Here is a 21,459-nt window from a genome sequence, read left to right on the forward strand (position 1 = left end):
ATGGATGGATGGATTCCTTGATGATTATTCTACCATGATTATTATATGTACGGAAATATGTTGTTCCTGTCTTAGTATGTTTATTTTGGGAACCTCTTGTTGAAATTAATCATATTCATCAATCTGGGAGTGGTTCGCCTAATTGGGTTTCGATGTGGAGTGTCCCCCCGGCACCTCGAGAGTCTCTGACCCCCACGATGTGCCTATTTTGCTGGCCCTGTCACATGCGCTGCTCTTTTTAATTCACACCAGTTCATGGAATAAACTAGAGTAGTAAATTTATCATAGAAAACAAATATAATTTTTTTTTTTATTCAACATGCACACTTATATCCCCATTTTCAAGTAAAATCTAAAATTCAAAATACTGTCATCTACCATAATAGTCGGAACCAGTTACAAGATATTTTTTTTCTTAACTTACCGGTAGTATAGTTACTGTGTAACATTGTCCAATCCCGTGTTAAGGATTATTTCTTTCTTGGTTGCTCGATTTTACTTTTGATGGTGGGCTTTTTGGGGTTTTTTTGTTGTTGTTGTTGTTGTTGTTTTTTTTTGATGGACAGGCCTTTTCGTTTAAGCGGAGTCTGCTATCATTATTCAAAGAATCTCACAACGTGATGTCTGCACAGAACCGCACATGTGTTGCTTTCCCTTTTTTGTTTCGTTTTTGCAGCCGTAGCAAAAACAAATAAATATATGCCACTCCGATTGCTGCTGCTATTGCTACTCCATCTTACATGCTACTACTATTGCTCTGCTATTCTTTCATCCAAATATTAGTTATTCCCGAACTAAAAAAACAAAGTGAAGAAAGGATGTTTATTTTTTTTTGACACAGAGAAAGGAAATCCTCGCGCCTCTAATGGTACCCGAGGATGTGGTGTTTCGTCCCAGGAAAAAAGATGTGGAACAGCTCAAGCAGAGAGACTTCTTAGGAAAAGCAAAGGTATGAAGAGAAATTGAATTCACCACTCAAAAGAGCAAAAAGTACTGTATTTGATGCCTTTCTTAGTTTTGCATACACTCCCTTTCAAATATTTTGGAACATTTTTGGTCAGTTGCTCTCTTTTTGCTTCATACTTAAAACATCTGGGGTTGACTTCAAAACATGAATTTGAGGCAAGAGATTAACATATATGCTTGTATGTCCACCTGAATTATTTACATTTGGATTAGATACGACACTAAGAATGTTACATTACAAGTGTTATTGTAGCAAAATAAAATATGTTTGGGAGCAAAAGTATTGTATCAGAGAGACTTTGGGCTTCCCTTGGGTCAACAGCGCATCATTGTGGAGGCTTTTGTGAGTTCCAATGATCCTAGGAGCTAAATTGATTGATTTTAACCAGAGTAAGTAATATTCATTCAATTCATTCTTCTATACAACTGTAATTGTAAATATTATTTTATGAACACATTGAAAAAAGATCTTAGAAAATTGCCATTCATTTCATGCAATTTTTAAGTAAAAATGCTACATTGGGATACATTCATTATCTTGTTCATATTCATGAAAATTACGTCATTGGTTTCATATACATTTTATCTAACAAAACTGCTAGTGGTTTCGATATTTTGTATCGGTAACTACTCAAGAGTACTCATTACGGTCTGAAAAAATGTGTAATGTATATATATATATATATATATATATATATATAGATAGATAGAGATAGATAGATAGATAGATAGATAGATAGATAGATAGATAGATAGATAGATAGATAGATAGATAGATAGATAGATAGATAGATAGATAGATAGATAGATAGATAGATAGATAGATAGATAGATAGATAGATAGATAGATAGATAGACATACACACACACAGCTGGGAGTGCCTGAACAGAATAAAAATGAAAAATATTGCAGTATGTAAACACTGTCGTTTATTTTGCTTGCTACCTAAAGGTGATTTCTTCCATGATTCCCAATGATGATTTTGGTGGATTTGAACCTCTCAGGTTACAGGTAAGAATGGAGTTACTCATTACATTTTTTGTCATTTTTATTTTTTTTCCAATATCATCCACTCTCACTCCTGCCTGTTGTCATGTCCTCTCCACAGAAACCTGGTTATTATCAGCCCAAGGTGGATGGTGCTCAGTGAGTACTATGTTTTATTGACAGAGCTTTTGGGACATACCTTTGTGTTGGGCACAGTGGCGTATGAATTTGAGATGTATTGATATTCTCTCACTTGCACTCACATAGGATAGAAGTGTCATGCTTGATGCAAACCCACAAGCTTTTCTTCCATCTACTTCTTCACAAAGTGTAATGGAAAAACAATATGTAGTTATTTTAAATCATCTTCATCCTGTCCTCTGTATTGGCACAGCCGGCAAAAACACAGAGGTAGTGTCACGTTGTGCCCGAAGCGATAGAATGATCGCTCCGTGCACAACAAAATAAGGAAGTGGATCCCCGAAATACCAGACACAAAAAGAGATTTTGTCAGATAACAAAAAGAAGTCTTTAATAACGAACACAAAAAGCGCTGGTCAAAATAGGGACCAGGGATAAAATAAAAGGAGAACTGAAAACGCTTGCGGAAAAAGATGGCAAGGAGGGTCAGATTAGAACAATGAATATAAGTTTCACTCGCAAGAGGAACAACGACGCGTAATAACAGCCACAAGGCTAAGAGGCAATGAATAAATGCAAGTAGGAATTGGGCGAGAGAAATTTTGGCACGGCGTGGAATTCTCCGGCAGTGAGTAGACTGCCAGAGCGTCCAAATAAAGGCTGAGCAATTACTCCCTAATGGGTGACAGGTGTGTAAACGGCGGGCAGAAAGCCCGCCCTCTGCTGGCAACCACGGGACGTGACAGGCATGGGTAGATTCCCCTAAAAGGTGCCACGTTGCTCTTAAAAATTGAGACAGTGGAAGTAAATCTGTCATCCACTCTCGCCTGTGTGGCCAGTAAATTAGAAGATTTTGGAGAAAAAAAACGAACGTCGATTTACAATGTGCACCACAAAATCGTCTTCTTCTTGCGCCCTTAAAAATTTCAGGTCAACGGCCATATGCTTCTCGTAAAAAAGCTCATCTACACAAGGAGGTGGGAGACCACAGAGCCATAGCCTAGACAAAAGGGGCAGTGGAAGCAACTGCCATTTGTGAAAAATAAAATACAATAAAATAAACAAATAAATAAAACACATGTAAAACACATGTAAAAAGATGATACACCCAAATCCCCCATGAGTGCAACAGCCATATAATCTCAACCTTGGCTCAGGGGAAAGCAAATTTTGAAGACATGAGGATCTGTGTGACTCAGATGGTGACACACATTTATATCTACTTCATATCAAAGGTTAATTATAGATGGTTCATCACAAATTTAAAAAAACGTTTAGCTTCATATACTGTGGGGACTCACTCTCACTGAATGGGAAGAATCAAATATTTTTCAGCAGGGGGAGGGAGTACTGTATTTTTGTTGTTAATATGTTTCTAGTATGTATGGGCGGGTGGCCGGGTGTTGACTCATTAGCGCGTCAGCCTCACAGTGTAGAGGTTCAGGGTTCGATTCCGGTTACAGATTTCCTATGTGGAGTTTGCATGTGTGTGTGTGTGTGTGTTTTTCTTAAATATTCCGATGGTCCTCCAGCCCCTGTATGAACATGTATAATTTGGAAGACGAAATGTCAGCAGTTTTGAAAAATTAGTGTCTGTTTAAGTCAAATGTTTCTTGAAGACAACATAATGTCACTACTTGACAGGGAGTCTCGCTACATGTGCATGTCAGTCCCTTACATGGCTCGAGGTCCAGGCCATTTGACAGTGCCCGGTGGTTCCAAGGTATTTTTATTTGAAGATCAGGACAAGGATGGGATGGCAACTGTCATATATGATGGACAGGTAAGAGGAAAAAGACAAAAATAGTACAATATAAAAGTAGAAGTGCTCAAGTCTTTCACTTACTGATTTAATTTTTTTGTTTTCAGAGAGGACTTGTGCCAATGTCTCTGCTGAAGCCAGTAAATGTCAAGATGACCAAAGGGAAAACTGAAAGTGTAAATACTTTTGTTCTGTAATAATAGACAGATTTTTGTGACTGTCGTACTTTAAGAGGTTCCACAGTGTTGTATTCAGGTGAGCATTTCAATTCCAGAGATCAATAAAGTAATTTGTGGTCCCTAATGACTTTGGATAGGTTCTCGCTTCCATTAACAAACATTCTTTTTTTTTCTAAACTTTTTGTTCCATCTTAAAATTGGGATTACTATAAGACATTCAAGTGCCCTGCTAAAGAGAACTGAATAGCACACTCACCGACACCTCTAATTATAGCAAATTAACAGAGGCTGAAACTGAGTGGCAAATAAAAATGCACTACTGTATACAGCAGGGGTCACCAACCTTTTTGAGAGTGAGAGCTACTTCATGTGTACTGACTGTGTGAAGGGTTACCAAATTGATACACGTCGGAAACAACATCTCTACAAATTACAATTACTAATATTAGAATGTGTTATTTTTATGATTTTTATTTTCAGGCTCTGATCATCTTAACGATGTCTCACAATCCTGTCAGTGTATGCATTTTTAAATCATAATTTCTACAAGCAAATTACAATCCTAGCACTGGCGGGCTATTAGTGTGGACCTGACGGGCTACATGGTGCCCATAGGTACCACGTTGGCGACCCCTGTTATACAGGATAACGAAAATTGTTGTGTCTGGAAGTGGTACCAAAACACTGCAGTCACAAGTCATAGAAAGTCACAAAACAAAATTGCCACAATGGCTGTTGTATATGATTGATTCAAGATTCAGACGGGCACCTGGTTGCTTCCTGCATTCCACAGCAATTGCATCGACGTCATCATGGATCACAAGTCACTTCATTTGTAGAAATAGGTCTTAGTTGGACAAATACACCATCATTGAGTTGTTGTTTTTTTGTCAGATGAAAGAAAAATAATTCACTTGCTTCATGTTATTTGTCTTTCAGACATTTGCTACTGGGATTCCTCTCCCTCCAGGTCTCAACCCGCCCTCTCGTCCACAGAACAGGTCTCGTTCAGAAACTCCATCTTGGGGTAAAAATGAATTTCATTTTGTGCTAGACCTTCTATTATGTTATTGTTTTACTGTCATGATTAGGGCTGAATGATTTTTTGTTTTTGTGTTTGGGTTATTTGTGTTTGTTTTCACTCTTTTGCACCAATGAGTAATGAGTTTTGAGACCTACGCAATAATAGGTCTCAAAATTTCAAACCCAGTTACTGTGAAGTTGGGACATTGTGTTAAACATGAATAAAAACAATACAATGATTTACGAATCATTTTCAACCCATATTGAATTGAACACACTACAAAGATCAGATACATTCAAACTGATCAACTTTATAGTTTTTAGTACCGTAAATCAAGGTTAATTTAGGAATTTATGGCTGCGACACGTTCCAGAAAAGCTGGGACAGCGTCATGTTTATAAATATACAAGCCTCCATGAAATTACCTTCAGTTCATTGGTGTTATTGTGAATTTGAATGTCATGTACCCTGCTCTGAGCAGATTCCCGTCGTGTTCCTTCCCACTCTTGCTGTACATTGCATTTTGCAGGAGGACAACTTTCTTCAGACACACCACCGCCGTCCTACTCAACCGCCGCCTATACTAAACTGCCACTCCCAGAGCCTCCCAATTACGCAGCCAGTTCAGCCAGCGGTCAGGTATGCTCAGGACAATCTGTTCTCATTTGCCGAACCTGACTCAGTAAAGGTTAAATTAATCAGGGCTGTAGGTCTCCAGAAATTGAGAATGTTTGAATGTTGGTAGCATGTGTTCTCAAAGTTATTGACCATAATCATGACAATGCAGTAATCAAATAAGTTAACAGCCAGCCTCGCTTCTTGTATTTCCATTACACTGCAAAAAGCAAGAAAACAAAACAAAAATATATTCTAAGATTTTTTAATCTAATATGAAAATTTATATCAGCATGTTTTGTGTAAGTAAAGTAACCTTATTCAAAGTAAAAACATCTAACTTTTTCATTCCTATGATCGGCAGCTCATATCAAACTAAAATTAACAGTAACAAGCTAAAAACAATGTTTGGACAAAAGTTTAATTCCTCACGCACCTGAGGTCTGCCATAAATCCTCAACTGAGCTCTGGGAGACACAATACGGCAGAGGAGTAGAGCAATAATGTGTGGTGATTTTTTGGAGGCTTGTTTTTTTTGGTCACATATAATGACTCTCACGAATCAAGAAAATGACCTGAGTTCAAAACCAGTCCAGGGTGGATTCTGTCTTCCGCTTTGAGGTGAGTTGAGCTCGGCTCCAGCACTCACATGACCGGCGGTCTAAAAAAAATAATTCATGTGTTGCAGCTCCGAAAAAGGAGAGCTGTGGTGTTGGTTGTTAAAACGTATACTTTATTAATGCTTTTCACAGTCTCAACAAACACTGGAACGTCCTTCTCCGTCTCCGTGCCTTCTCTTCTTGTTCCGCTCGTGAGGCGTTCAAAAACCGCTACCGAAAAAACGTAAATGAACGAATACTTCAAAGACACTAAGAAAAGCATAAATGTAATGCACCAAAACAGAAAATCAAGCGAGGAAATCACAAAATAAATTCTATGGGGGGGTTGTGTACACACAACAAAGGAATAAATTACATAAAGAATTCAGAAACAGTCCAGTCTCCTACACATGGATGGAGATGGATTGTCATAACTTATCATGTCAACTCATCTTGTCATGTCTTAAATTGTCATAACAATTAAACTTGAACGCCCGACCAATTGGCCTAGTAAATTGTACTATACGTTTGGACAATGTAGGTATTAAAAATAAATGGCAGCCCTTTCTGAGTAGTAAATGCCAAGCATTTTTAAATCCGCTTCATTCAAAACTGAAAAGCTTCACTTCTTGACTTTTCAATCTAGTTTTATGTGCTTGTGTGTGTGTGTGTGTGTGTGTGTGTGTGTGTGTGTGTGTGTGTGTGTGTGTGTGTGTGTGTGTTTTATAAAGTCATGATCATAAACCCTTGTCATTATTTAATTGAGTTGCCTAACATTTGCAACGACTGAGTGATTAAACCAACAAACAAACAAAATAACCTCTCACAGATTCATAAAACAATGGTACAAAACATTTTAGACTTGCTCTTTTGTTCGAGCCAAAACTAAAATCAATATTTTGGCACGGAAATTGCAGAAGTGTGAAATAAATACGACAGAGAATTTCTGACAGTATTCATAGTCTACTTTTGTGGATAATGTGTTTTCTGTTTTTAAGGACTTTTTTCATTTTTTTTCCACAGGATGTCACCTCGGTCCAAGAAGCAGAAACAGACTCTGTGGTCGTAAAAGTTCATTACATGTACACCGTGACACTGTTAGTCCCTTCAAATACATCGTACCATAAACTGAAGGAAGAAATTGCACAGCAACTGGATCAACCAGCATCATCTCTGCGCCTCAGGTAACTCTCATGTTTGTTCCCTTGAACTGTCTGTGTCTTTTGAGAAAAAAAGTCCAACAAAATCAGTCAGCAAAATAAGCATCACAAGGACACGCGCAATCCCTTGAAGTCTGCTCTTTCTCTCATTAGACAGAGGAAGCACGGTTCAAGGGTACTGGTACCTCTTGAATGGGAATTTGAGGCAGGGAGGACCATACAAGATGTCTCAGAGGCCGGCAGAACGACAGTGTGGTGCCAGGTGGGGATTTCGATTCAACTACAGTAATCCCTTGTTTATCGCAGTTAATGGGGACCAAAACCACCCGCGATAAACGAAAATCCGCAAAGTAGCGACCAATTGATATATATAAAAAAAAAAATCCTCATCTCACCCCTCGGGTGGTGTCCGTCCCTCATTCAGCTCGGGTCCTCTACCAGAGGCCAGGAAGCTTGAGGGTTCTGCGCAGTATCCTTGCTGTTCCCAGCACTGCACATTTCTGGACTGAGATGTCCGATGTTTTTCCCGGGATCTGTTGCAACCACTCATCCAGTTTGGGGGTCACTGCCCCGAGTGCTCCGACCACCACAGGCACGACTGTCACCTTTACCTTCCAGGCTCTCTCCAGCACCTCTCTGAGCCCTTGGTATTTCTCGAGTTTCTCATGTTCCTTCTTCCTGATGTTTCCATCACTTGGGACCGCTACATCCACTACAACGGCTTTCCTCTGCCCTTTATCTATGATCACGATATCTGGTTGGTTCGCCCTTACCATCTTGTCAGTCTGGATCTGGAAGTCCCACAGGATCTTCGCTCTGTCATTCTCCACCACCTTCGGAGGTGTTTCCCATTTTGACCTTGGGGTTTCCAGTCCATACTCCGCACAGATGTTTCGGTAGACTATGCCAGCCACCTGGTTATGGCGTTCCATGTAGGCTTTCCCTGCCAGCATCTTACACCCTGCAGTTATGTGTTGGATCGTCTCAGGTGCCTCTTTGCACAACCTACACCTTGGGTCTTGTCTGGTGTGGTATATCTGGGCCTCGATGGCTCTGGTGCTCAAGGCCTGTTCCTGAGCAGCCAGGATGAGTGCCTCTGTGCTGTCCTTCAGGCCAGCCCTCTCTAGCCACTGATAGGACTTCTTGAGATCAGCCACTTCAGTTATGGTCCGGTGGTACATCCCGTGTAGGGGCTTGTCCTCCCATGATGGTCCCTCCTCCAGCGCCTCATCTTCTGTTCCCCATTGTCTGAGACATTCTCTGAGTACGTCATCCGTTGGAGCCTTCTCCTTGATGTATTCATGGAGCTTGGATGTTTCATCCTGGACAGTTGCTCTCACACTCACTAGTCCTCGGCCTCCTTCCTTTCGGCTTGCGTACAGTCTCAGGGTGCTGGATTTGGGATGGAACCCTCCATGCATGGTTAGGAGTTTTCGGGTCTTAATGTCCGTGGTCTGAATCTCTTCCTTTGGCCACCTTATTATTCCTGCAGGGTATCTGATCACTGGCAGGGCATAGCTGTTTATTGCCCGGGTCTTATTCTTGCCATTGAGCTGGCTTCTTAGGACTTGCCTCACTCGCTGGAGGTATTTGGCCGTAGCCGCTTTCCTTGTTGCCAGTTCGAGGTTGCCATTGGCTTGTGGTATACCAAGGTACTTGTAGCTGTCCTCAATGTCTGCTATTGTTCCTTCAGGGAGTGAGACCCCTTCAGTGCGGACTACCTTTCCTCTCTGAGTCACCATCCGACTACATTTCTCAAGCCCGAATGACATCCCGATGTCGCTGCTGTAGATCCTGGTTGTGTGGATCAGGGAATCTATGTCCCTTTCGCTCTTAGCATACAGCTTTATGTCATCCATGTAGAGGAGGTGACTGATTGTAGCTCCATTTCTGAGGCGGTATCCATAGCCTGTCTTGGTGATTACTTGGCTTAGGGGGTTCAGTCCTATGCAGAACAGCAGTGGGGAGAGTGCATCACCTTGGTATATGCCACATTTGATGGACACTTGGGTAAGTGGCTTGCCATTGGCTTCAAGTGTGGTTTTCCACATCCTCATCGAGTTCGCAACGAAGGCTCTTAGGGTCCTGTTCACCTTATACAACTCCAAGCATTCAGTGATCCATGTATGTGGCATCGAGTCATAGGCTTTCTTGTAATCAATCCAAGCTGTGCACAGGTTGGTACGTCGGGACCTGCAGTCTTGTGCGACTGTTCTGTCAACCAGGAGTTGATGTTTGGCTCCTCTAGTATCTCTACCAATGCCCTTCTGTGCTTCGCTCATGTATTGATCCATGTGTCCACTTATCTTAGCCGCAATGATGCCTGACATGAGCTTCCATGTTGTGGAGAGACAGGTTATTGGCCGATAGTTGGATGGGGCTGCACCCTTCGAGGGATCCTTCATGATCAGGATCGTTCGCCCTTCGGTTAGCCATTCTGGGTGAGTCCCATCCCTCAGCAGCTGGTTCATTTGTACTGCTAGGCGCTCATGGAGTGCTGTGAGTTTCTTTAGCCAGTAGGTGTGGACCATGTCCGGGCCTGGTGCTGTCCAGTTCTTCATATCTGAGACTCTTTCCTGTATGTCTGCCACTGTTATGGTAACTGGGTTCTGTTCAGGGAGGTTGCTGTGCTCCTCTCTCAGGGTCACCAGCCATTGTGCACTGCTGTTATGTGCAACCTCCTTCTCCCATATGCCTTTCCAGTACCTTTCAGTTTCCAGTCTTGGTGGGTCAGCTCTGTTGTTAGGACCCTGCCACTGAGCGTACACTTTCGCAGGTTGTGTTGCGAACAGCCTGTTTATTCGTCTGGCCTCATTCTCTTTCGTGTACCGCTTTAGGCGACTGGACAAGGCTTGGAGCCTTTGTTTGGCAGTTTCGAGTGCTTCAGGTATGGTCATCTGGATGTACCTCTCGGGTATCGGCCTTTTCATCACACCTCTCTGGGCCTCCGTCAATTGACTCACATCTTTCCGGGCCGCCTTGATCTTAGCCTCCAACCGTCTTTTCCATGGTGGGTAACGTATCTCATGGCTTCCATGGTTGCTCTTATAGCGCAGAGTCTCCAGGATCACTGATGCTGAAGCGTATATCAGCTCATTGGTTTCTGTGATCGTTACGGTAGGGATCGCCCTCAGTGCTGCATTCACACTTTCTATGAGACTTTCAGATGGTACTTCACATAGCCGTTGTAATCGGTTTCTAGGTTGCCCAGCTTTCATTCTCGCCATGATCTTAGCTTTCAGGTCAGTTGCTGCCTCGCTCAGCATTTCATTCATTGGGGCTGGCCACCCAATCTCATCATCTGCATTCATTGGGGCTTGCCTCCCAATCTCTTGTATGACCTCCTCCTCTGATCTGACAGCCTGGGGCCCTTCGCCATGGAACCTGCGTTGTACCTCATCAATCTCAAGTTGTGACAGCAGTTGCCGTTTGTGGATGTTGGAACACTGAGCTACTAGTTGTTTCGTGGTCAACCGTGACTGTGGGTTTCAAAGTAACCATTTAGCCCACATTCTCTGCATGTAACCCCTCTGACTAGGGTTGCTTGAGTAGTAGCATTCCAACAGAGCCATGTTATCGCCTCTCGCCCATCTCCGCTTTGTTCCAGTAGCCCATTTTTCATCAAGGTGCTCTGGTTCCCCAGCACCTGACGCAGACCTTGTTTGGCCGGGCGACGTCTGAGCCGGCATGTCATTCGTTTTATTGTCTCTCATCATTGTATGAGGTAGGCATTAGCGTGAAGGATCTTGCCCAAGGACCCACACTGGATGGTGTGATGTGCTCATTTTTTTTTTTTTTGCGAGGAATTTATATATATATATATATATATATAAATTCCTCGTCTCACCCCCCCTCGGGTGGTGTCCGTCCCTCATTCAGCTCGGGTCATCTACCAGAGGCCAGGAAGCTTGAGGGTTCTGCGCAGTATCCTTGGTGTTCCCAGCACTGCACATTTCTGGACTGAGATGTCCGATGTTGCAACCAGTCATCCAGTTTGGGGGTCACTGCCCCGAGTGCTCCGACCACCACAGGCACGACTGTCACCTTTACCTTCCAGGCTCTCTCCAGATCCTCTCGGAGCCCTTGGTATTTCTCAAGTTTCTCAAGTTCCTTCTTCCTGATGTTTCCATCATTTGGGACTGCTCCTGAGCAGCCAGGATGAGTGCCTCTGTGCTGTCCTTCAGGCCAGCCCTCTCGAGCCACTGATAGTACTTCTTGAGATCGGCCACTTCAGTTATGGTCCGGTGGTACATCCCGTGTAGGGGCTTGTCCTCCCATGACGGCCCCTCTTCCAGCGCCTCATCTTCTGTTCCCCATTGTCTGAGACATTCGCTGAGTATGCCTTCTCAAGCCTTCTCTTTGATGTATTCATGGAGCTTGGATGTTTCATCCTGGACAGTGGCTCTCACACTCACTAGTCCCCGGTCTCCTTCCTTTCGGCTTGCGTACAGTCTCAGGGTGCTGGATTTGGGATGGAACCCTCCATGCATGGTTAGGAGCTTTCGGGTCTTAACGTCCGTGGTCTGAATCTCTTCCTTTGGCCACCTTATTATTCCTGCAGGGTATCTGATCACTGGCAGATTTTTATATTTTATATATATATAAAATTTCCCCACGTGAGCCTTCGCGCTTAAGCAGAGCGCACTAACACACACACACACACACACACACCCCAGAGATGTGTTCCTCGAGCCGGTCCTTGGCCTCGAGGACCGAGGGGCGGTCTTGGTCCTCGGCCTTGGAATCAAGTCCTTGGCCTTGGCCTCGGATTGACGGTCCTCGGACACAATGAGGGATTAAAGCCTCGAATCCCTTGTATAAGGACCGCAAAAATCACGAAGGAATCAAATAAATTCCATCCAAGGAAACCCATATTGATGGATTAACTCTGGCGCTTTAAGAGGGGCGGGTCTGCCACTGACGGGGAACAATTTGCACAACCACGGTTTGTTGCATTCGCGAACGTCAGTTTAAATAGCGTGTAAAGCCTTTCTGTAACAGTGGTGTCTTTTATTGAGTTATTTTTGCACAGTCGTCACGTTTGTGCGGTCGCACTAGAATGTTTGTTTGAACCAAGTAATTTGCGTTACAGCTGGAGTCAATAATGTCGGCACTTCACTTCTGGGTTTGGCCGTTGGGATTTGGAGTCCTTTAGCTCGATTCCAGTTATGTTTGCTGAATGCTTTCTCATGTTTGGAATAATGAATATTGATAATACATAGTTGAAAATCGTGGTTGATTTAATTATGTATCATTATTATTGTGAAGTTGAAGGTATTAATTAATTTAGTATTAGTGGTAGTGGTAATAATAGTCTTACTCAGAGAATGGTTAGAGATTCAGCCATCTCGTTACCTCTGCGCCCCGCATCCTAGACGCATAATTTTCCCATGGGACGCACAGTTCCGAACAATGTGCGTTTTTGGGACGCGAGGAAATTTCTCAGTCAAAACAAACAAAAAAAACTACGACAAGCCTGAGGATTTCACAGTAACAATCGTTACCGGTAGCGTGTCGTTTCCGTGGCATCATTTTCATGTTACCGAAAAATAGTTTGATTATAAAAGTCACCGCACTTGAATTGACTGTGTGATCCACGCGACTTGACTGCGCCTGTATCTGTGTTGTGATGTGGTGTGGTGTTTGAGTGTGTTTCTTCTAATTACCTCCCACTGAACATTCGTCAAGCCTCCTCGCTGCCCATCTTTAAAGCCCTCCTCAAAACTCACTTGTATTCTTTGGCGTTCGACTCAGCATGACTTAGATTTTACTGCTTGGTGCTTTCTACCGCCTTTATTACCGATTCGTCTTACTGTTTATTGGGTATGTTAAATCGCTCCATGTACAGTACTTTGTATGCAGCGATGGCTGTTTGAAAGTGCTCCATAAATACTGTTGACTTGACTTGACTTGACTTTCGTTTTGTTTCGTTTTCAGTGTTGGGGGGACACAACAGATGACGTTATGTGCGCATGCGGGTTGTTATTTTAGTCCGCAAACTGAGGAATCGCGCGGATGAAAGTTCGAGATGGCGGCGAGAAATACTCACCATCGTCTACTAATTACGATATTTAAGAAATGGGAATGCTTGTCTGATTTTTCGTATGAATAGTCCAAAGGGCGTATCACTAAACTCACTTGTGACGTATACACAGAACGCGAGAGCGAAATACGACGCGAGGCACGTTTACAAGGCAAATTGGTCATTAGATTTGTAGGCTATTTGCTGTAAAAAATATTATGAAACAGTATTGGTTATTCTATAATTTACTGGTTGTAGCATCGTTACTTTATGAATAAAACATTCGTCACAAAGGTGTAGTAATGCTAATTGTTAACTGTTGGTAGAACTCATGAAGACGTGTGTTCAATTCTTTCTTCAAATTGATCGTAGATTACACATGCATCGTCTTGGGTCGAGGATGTCAAGCCACATCAATACTTACCTGTATTAATGATTACCAGTCAATTAAACTTTGCAGTGTGAGACTGCAAAAATACTCTGATGATGCCACATGAGTACACCAGTTTTTGTTTTATTTTTTGGAATAAACCCGGAGTACACAGCTGCTGATGTCGTTGTTAATGCATCATTTTCAAACGCTGACATTTGAAACATTATACTTTTGAGTTTCGGAATTCTTGATTATCAATATCAGTCAAAATAGAAAAATGGGTTCCCATGATGAACGTTTACGGAATCCAACATTTGTTATCGTGGTTTCCCATTAGGTAATCCTACGGAACCGAAAAGCGGAATTGAATTTCCGAAATCCTCAGGCCTGCTCCAGAATTACCGTATTTTCACGACTATTCGACGCATCGTACTAATGGCCGCAGCCTCATTAATGGGTGACATTTCTGTATTTTACACATACACAGGACGCACCGTACGAATGGCCGCAGTTTTACAGTGGTAAAACATACGCCAGCTTAAACATACGGCATGCATGCGCGCACTCTAACACGTTAGCTTGAAGCATACGGTAGCATGCCAAGACATACAGATAAGATAAAAACACGTTTTTAAAAAGGCAACGAAAGCAGAACTGAGTTCGGGTGTATTTTATTTAGCCATCGTACAATGTTCTCACGTTTTTCGATCAATCATCACCCAGAAATCCATCAAAGTCCTCATCCTCTGTATCAGAAGCAGAGGACTGCACATCTCAGTTGTCATTGAATGCATCACATGCTATTGTGAGTTGCTACGCATTGCCGAGCGGAAAGAAGGAGTAGCAACAGCAAAGTCAACATTTCTCTCGTGTGAAGCTTTCCCACATTTGAAAGTAAAGAACAGAGCGAAACATGGTGGCAGCGCGTGTGTGTGTAGAAAGAATTGAACAATTGTGCAAGTACCGTAATCCATCAAAAACGCTGCGTTCCCTCTCGTTGTTGCGTATTGTGGCGTAACTCGCCAAGCGCTGCCTCTCACTCTTTGTAAAGTTGTGTTTGCCACCGATCATCCATTGTTCCCATGCCGTTTGCAACTTTACTTTGAACGGCCGGTTGATGCCAATGTCCAGCGGTTGGAGTTCTTTAGTCAAGCCTCCGGGAATAATGGCAAGCTCAGAGTTCATTTGGTTGACTTGTTTTTTCACCGCTGCTGTGAGATGGGCACGCATGCCAAAAGCATAACCGGTGGCTTTAAGTTTGAACTGAGCTTCGTAGGCGTGTCTTTTTGTCGAATTTATTTTCAGGGGTTCTTAGAAACCAAAACCGGAGTTGTTTTGCAACAATGCACATTGCCACACTCTATACAAGTGTTGGTACTGGCTTGAGGCGTCCACTTACACGCCCACCCTTCACCATTGGCGGACTAGCTTGCCTGTCCTCTCTCTCTCTCTCTCTCTCTCTCTCTCTCTCCCTCTCCATATATGTATATATACACGCCCACCCTTCCCTGATTGGCCGACTTCTTTCCCGCATGCCTGGCCACAGTCACTTCCGCCTTTTCTCTATATAAACAGCGTGTCGGCTGTCAGTCAGATTTTGGAACTCAGCGCATATAAAGGACGCTCCGCACCATAAGGCGTCCTGTCCATTTTGGAGAAAATTTAAGACTTTTAATGGCGCCTTATAGTCGTGAAAATACGGTATTTAAATTTTTGCAGCATTTGTTTATCATTGTATGTATATGAAGTCACCGATGTGGTTAAAAAGCTCCTCGGTGGCAAGGCCCCAGGGGTGGATGAGATCCGCCTGGAGTTCCTCAAGGCTCTGGATGTTGTGGGGCTCTCCAACTCTCACTGGAGCGTTTCGCAGCCGAGTGTGAAGCGGTTGGGATGAAAATCAGCACCTCCAAATCTGAAACCATGGTCCTCAGTCGGAAAAGGGTGGAGTGCCCCCTCCGGGTCGGGGAGGAGATCTTACCCCAAGTGGAGGAGTTCAAGTATCTTGGGGTCTTGTTCACGAGTGGGGGTAGGAGGGAGCGGGAGATCGACAGACGGATCGGTGCAGCGTCTGCTGTGATGCGGACGTTGTATCGGTCTGTCGTGGTGAAGAAGGAGCTGAGCCAAAAGGCGAAGCTCTCAATTTACCGGTCGATCTACGTCCCAACCCTCACCTATGGTCACGAGCTATGGGTCGTGACCGAAAGAACGAGATCCCGGATACAAGCGGCTGAAATGAGTTTTCTTCGCAGGGTGTCCGGGCTCTCCCTTAGAGATAAGGTGAGAAGCTCAGTCATCCGGGAGGGGCTCAGAGTCGAGCCGCTTCTCCTCCACATCGAGAGGAGCCAGATGAGGTGGCTTGGGCATCTGATTCGGATGCCTCCTGAGCGCCTCCCCGGTGAGGTGTTCCGGTCATGTCCCACCGGGAGGAGACCCAGAGGAAGACCCAGGACACGCTGGAGAGACTATGTCACCCAGCTGGCCTGGGAACGCCTCGGGATCCCCCGGGGAGAGCTGGAAGAAGTAGCTAGGGAGAGGGAAGTCTGGGCTTCCCTGCTAAAGCTGTTGCCCCCGCGACCCGGCCCCGGATAAGCGGTAGATGATGGATGGATGGATGGATGGATGGATGGATGGATGGATGTATATGTTGTTGTTTGTTGTTTGTACTTTGTTTTTGTACAGCTTCCATGGAAATGGGGACAATCTAGGAAAAGTCATAACATTTCAAGTGAAAAAAATATAATTTAGGGGTTTTTTAACAGTGACGGGTCATTTTGACCCGAGGACAACAGGAGGGTTAGAGGGCCGGGTCAAATGTGCCCGCGGGCCGTAGTTTTGGGACCCCTTGTCTACAGACTATGTAGTGTCCTGAGTTGTTCTGTCATGTTCATGTCTTGTCTCCCGCCGACATGTCATGTGTGCAAAAAGACTTCCAAAACAAAGTTGCAAGAAAAAAAAAACTGATCTTCCAGCCTTGGAGTGAGAATAAATGTCTATGTTTTTTCATACTATGTATGGGCCTTAAATGTGGCAAAAAAAAACTAAAAACCCACACTCAGTGATGCCTTCTAAGTGAGTTGAGATAACGCTGGTCACCTTCCAAATTTTTCAAAAAACAGACAACAGCTAAATGAAATGGAGAGAGTATGAATCTTAACCGTATTTGCACTCTTCTTATTCAGGCAGAAGATTCTCTGAACAACCACACCATCCTTTACCAGATGGTGGCGCTATATGATTATTCTGCTCAAGGCCCAGAGGATTTGGAGTTCAGCGAAGGGGATACTATTGACATCCTGGGTGAAGGTACGATACAGCAGGTCAACATTTCATGGACAAAAGTATTTTGACATCAGGACATTGTACTTTGTGTCGACATTGTAAGTAACCTTCAGGAATTGACCCCCCCCCCCAAAATCTCATGATGACATCACACTATGAAAGTTAATCGCCAATGGGGGTCGGGGGGAAGCCGTCACGTGGTTCCTTAAATAGAGCGACCAAAATTCCCAAATTCCTGTTGGCCAGCACGCCCGTGATTGAGTCTCACATGAAACTTGAACTGAGAGGTGGCTATTTCGCACATCTGCCTGTCTGAATAAATGAAAGGGCTCCACTTTTATCTCCTCACTCTCTTGGTGCTCTCTTGGAGTCTCTCTCTTGACGTTCTCTTGAACTTCTGGACTGGAAATTGCTCTCTGAAAACACACTTTCCTGAAACTCTCGCTTTTAGAAACAAATTTCTCTTGAAAGTCTCTCTCTTAAAATAAAAAAAAATGCAACTGGAGACTTCTTACTTCCTGGCAAATTTTATTTTTGTTTTTCCTTTGCCTTTTTTCCCTTTTTTTTGTTTTGTTTTTTCAGTCTCCACAGACTGCAAACATTCCACTTCAACCACAAGCGGTGAGACTTCCAATTCTCTTGGTTTCGGGGTTTGTGGTCCATGAAACCGCCACATGGCAGGTTCGCCACAACAATCCAGCAGCTCAGAACACAAGCTGAAGCATAAGATGGCCCAGCTCCTTATCTGAAGGCCACAAAAGCCACCCGGTGTGGCCCTGACAGAGCTCCGAAAACCGCCAAGCCATGAGAACTCTACCAAACGTTTTTTCCTGCTCTGCTACCTTCCTTTTCCCTCTCTTTTACTTTCCTTCTTTTGTACCTTGCAAACAAGTTGAAGGTCTGTCCACCTGCTTATCATGTGAGACTCCACGGATGAAAAGTAAGTGCCAGCCATGCAGTCCACCAGGGCTTCCAAGTAACCCCTATTTTTGCCACAGGGGAAACCATGGGGTGAAGTCAACTACTTGATTGGTTCTTAAAAAGATCCTGCCATAATACTTTTGTCCCTGGAGTGTATCGCTGCATCATCTTAAGTTTGTATGTTTCTTTGTTCTTTACAGTGAACGAGGAGTGGCTGGAGGGACACTGCGCAGGGAATATCGGCATCTTCCCCAGCAGCTTTGCCATGAGGGAAAATGAAAACGTGATGCCGTTGTCTGAGTTTTCAAACTGAACCATAATGAACAATACTTTCTCTGAGGTCAGATCTGTTTCAATACAACCTTCACGTCAACCATGAAAATTGTTAAACAACACCTTTTATCTTTTGTTTTACTTGATGGCGTTGACAACATGGCGCTGTGTACGGGGGTCCTTAAGTGAGTTCTGCTCCTTCTGTTTTTGTATGTTAATCACACACAAAACTGCACTCTTACACTCATGAAGGGCTCTGAAAGATTACTACTCCTGCGGACCTTGCCAATTTTTTCTTAGCAGAGTGAGACGCCGTAGAAGAGGGAAGCAAGCTGGCCAATGGGTGATATGACGCCGGTACATTTATTCCGTTACTCCCGAACCATGTTAACAAGTCAAATACTCAAATCTCACATGTGAATGAGCTCCCCCATTGTTACTCTTAACCGAAAGGGCATTCATTACTCATAAAAATAAAAAATTAAAAAATCACATTTTAAAGGCCTTTGAACAGTATTGTGTAGACCACAGGTTTCAAACTCAAGGCCTGGGGGCCAGACCTGGCCCACCACATCATTTTATGTGGCGCGTGAAAGAAAATCAAACATGTCAACTTCCATAATGCTTGCTAAAGTCTCAACCAAAAATTTAAAAATTCTCATATGTAATAAATAAGAGACATATTGTAAGCATTTTCTTGGAACCAAACCCCTCATTACATCAACTTAAACAATAGTTGACAAAACCATTATGATTGAGTCCTTTTATTTGATTTCAGTCATAACAGCCCTCCAAGGGAAACGGTAGCTAAAATGTGGCCCACGATAAAAATGAGTTTGACACCCCCGGTGTAGACTTTTCATTATCTGAGCCAGTGGCATGTCGACTCAATTGGCTGACAATCAGCAGCTACACCTAAAATGTTTTTACCGAGAGCCACAGACAGAAAAGTAAGAGGAAGAGGAGGGTCTCACTTCAACTTATGAAGCCAATTTATGAAACATACTAAAACCAATTCAATATTCTGTAGGTCAGAAAATGTGGCGGCCGAGGTGAGATTTTACATATGTGGCGCTCCCCTCCATTGGCCATTTACATACGCTTCAAAAAGAAGACACATTTTTAATATCGCCCTTAATTTTTTTAAATATCCCCAAAAAATTAAAATATATAATGGCACATTTTCTTCATTTTCCGATGGTTTCGTTCCCAATAAATAAGTCATGTGAGTAGTTTTGAAAATAAATGGATGGATGGATGGATGGGTGGATGGATGGATGGATGGACAAATTTAAAAGAGTAACAACTTGATCTCTCTTTCTGTCATTTCCATCCTCTTATTTTCTTCCCTGTGCTCTGGATAGGTTTGATCATTTTGACTTTTTCTCTGGGGTTCCATCAATAAATTGGTCCCTTTCTCCACAGAGAGTGAGCAGAAAACCAATTAGCCAAAGGCATGGAGTATTAAGTATTTTGTTGATATTAATATTAATTTGGCATTGGTTTTAATTGTCATCTTTGGAGGCTGTTCCATGTCAGTAAGTTTTCAAGTTATTGTAGAAACCTGTGAAACCTCCTCACTTGAAATAGATTTTTTTTTCATCCACAGACAATTTGTTTTCAACATTTTCTTCAATGGTCAAGCAAGGGTTTTCTCTTGTCTACAGTTCATTTGAACATTTGGTAGTTTCACAGCTCATCAAGAAGTTTAATTTCGAACATTCGTCACTGGCAATGCGATACATGAAGTGCATTTGATTTTAAATTAGATTTCTGACTTCTCCAAAATATCCCAATATCCATAAAAATAAAATATGTTACTATAAAGTGGAAGTCGAAAGAGAAACATAACACACACATTTGTGATTTCTGTAACAGCCTTAGATTTACTCACGTCACGTTTCTGCACAACAAATCGGGTTGTGACTGTTGTTTTAACTTATTAGTTTAACATTAAATAATGTACTTACATGCTCTATTTGTCCTTTAGTATGGCAATTAATGTATTTGCAACATTTAAGTGATTAAACAAATCGTGTTGGATGTGATTTTGTCAAAAGTGGATTCTACGCAAAGACAGTTACGATTGGCTCCAGCACACCCGTGAGGAAAAGCAGCTCGGATGATGGACGGATGGACGGATGCATGGACATTTTGGGCGAGGCCTTGTACGTGTGTTTGTTGTCATGGATGTTTATGCTACAGTAGGTGCTGTATATAAAAATGATTGACATTGTTTCTGAAGAGTTGTCATAGTTTTGTTAGACAATAACAGGAAAGTTGAAGGAACGTTCCCATGTGCTGTTGTAAGTGGAATTAAAATGACAAATGTAGAAAGGTAATCATTAGAGTAACTCACGCATGCACAGAACTATCAGGGGCCTAAATGTGAGCATCATATAATGATGTTGATTCCTAAGAACAATTTAAGATTAAGATTTGTTTTGTTTTTCTTCCTATCACTTTGTTGAACAGTATGGAATCAACTGAAACATAATTAAAAGCATTGAAAACAAATACCGTACTGCCAAATTCAATTTTGTCCTTAACACTTTTTAATGAAGGTAAAACTTGAAAGACAGGCCAATCTTGTATTTTGGCTTCATATTTTTATATCAGACACCAGGGAAGAAGTACCACACAGGCCAAAAACCTCACCGCATGGGAATATGACAGAGGTAGTCCTGGCTTGACTTGCGTCCTGGGCGAGCCACCTCTCATCGCCCCACCAACCCACTTGATAATTGGAAAAGTCACGCAAAACATGTCTCATAATTTGGTAAGTCTTGTAGACATATCCAGAGTCTGATTATGTTGTAGCTAGACTCTGAGCTACCTTAAACTGAAATGTACTGTAGTCAATGTGCATTTATTAATTTTTGAGTGAGGTTTACCACATCTTCTCACAAAGATGTTGATTGAACGTCCTTGTCCTTACATGTTTTTTCTGGCACAAATGATAATTATTCACAAGTATATTACCCTATTGGCCCGAATATAAGATGGTGTTTTTTGCATTGAAATAAGACTGAAAAAGTGGGAGTCGTCTTATATTCGGGGTCTAGACATTATAGAGGGCTCCGTCCTTTTCGCAATTACCCACAATGCACTACCGGCAGCCATATTGGAGGGCTGTTATAAACAAGCCAAACATGAA

At 42.7% G+C, this 21,459-nt stretch overlaps 1 protein-coding gene and 1 long non-coding RNA gene across 9 annotated transcripts in view; both read left to right on the forward strand.

The window, feature by feature from the left end:
• The window catches only part of noxa1 (NADPH oxidase activator 1), a 40,833-nt gene extending 20,014 nt beyond the window's left edge, over positions 1-20,819 (forward strand). The window contains exons 6-18 of one of the 8 annotated variants that reach the window (XR_007962728.1): positions 842-949; positions 1,919-1,978; positions 2,076-2,113; positions 3,740-3,878; positions 3,965-4,033; positions 4,976-5,063; positions 5,590-5,699; positions 7,298-7,458; positions 7,588-7,696; positions 17,009-17,132; positions 18,230-18,487; positions 18,606-18,659; positions 20,363-20,819. Coding sequence is in view for 3 of the 8 variants with exons in the window: in XM_052068252.1 (XP_051924212.1) it covers positions 842-949; positions 1,919-1,978; positions 2,076-2,113; positions 3,740-3,878; positions 3,965-4,033; positions 4,976-5,063; positions 5,590-5,699; positions 7,298-7,458; positions 7,588-7,696; positions 17,009-17,132; positions 18,230-18,342 (1,119 nt within the window). In the remaining 5 variants the exon portion in view is untranslated. Of the gene's footprint in view, positions 1-841; positions 950-1,918; positions 1,979-2,075; positions 2,114-3,739; positions 3,879-3,964; positions 4,034-4,975; positions 5,064-5,589; positions 5,700-7,297; positions 7,459-7,587; positions 7,697-17,008; positions 17,133-18,229 lie in introns of all 8 variants that reach the window. The other 7 variants (XR_007962730.1, XR_007962727.1, XR_007962726.1 and 4 more) reach the window with 7 other exon arrangements.
• On the forward strand, positions 2,120-2,993 carry LOC127602324 (uncharacterized). Its single transcript, XR_007962747.1, has 2 exons — positions 2,120-2,378; positions 2,865-2,993. It is a non-coding gene; the product is annotated as an uncharacterized LOC127602324 (long non-coding RNA).
• Positions 20,820-21,459: the final 640 nt, after the last annotated feature.

Source organism: Hippocampus zosterae, chromosome 6 (assembly GCF_025434085.1).
Source record: "Hippocampus zosterae strain Florida chromosome 6, ASM2543408v3, whole genome shotgun sequence".
NCBI lineage: Eukaryota > Metazoa > Chordata > Actinopteri > Syngnathiformes > Syngnathidae > Hippocampus > Hippocampus zosterae.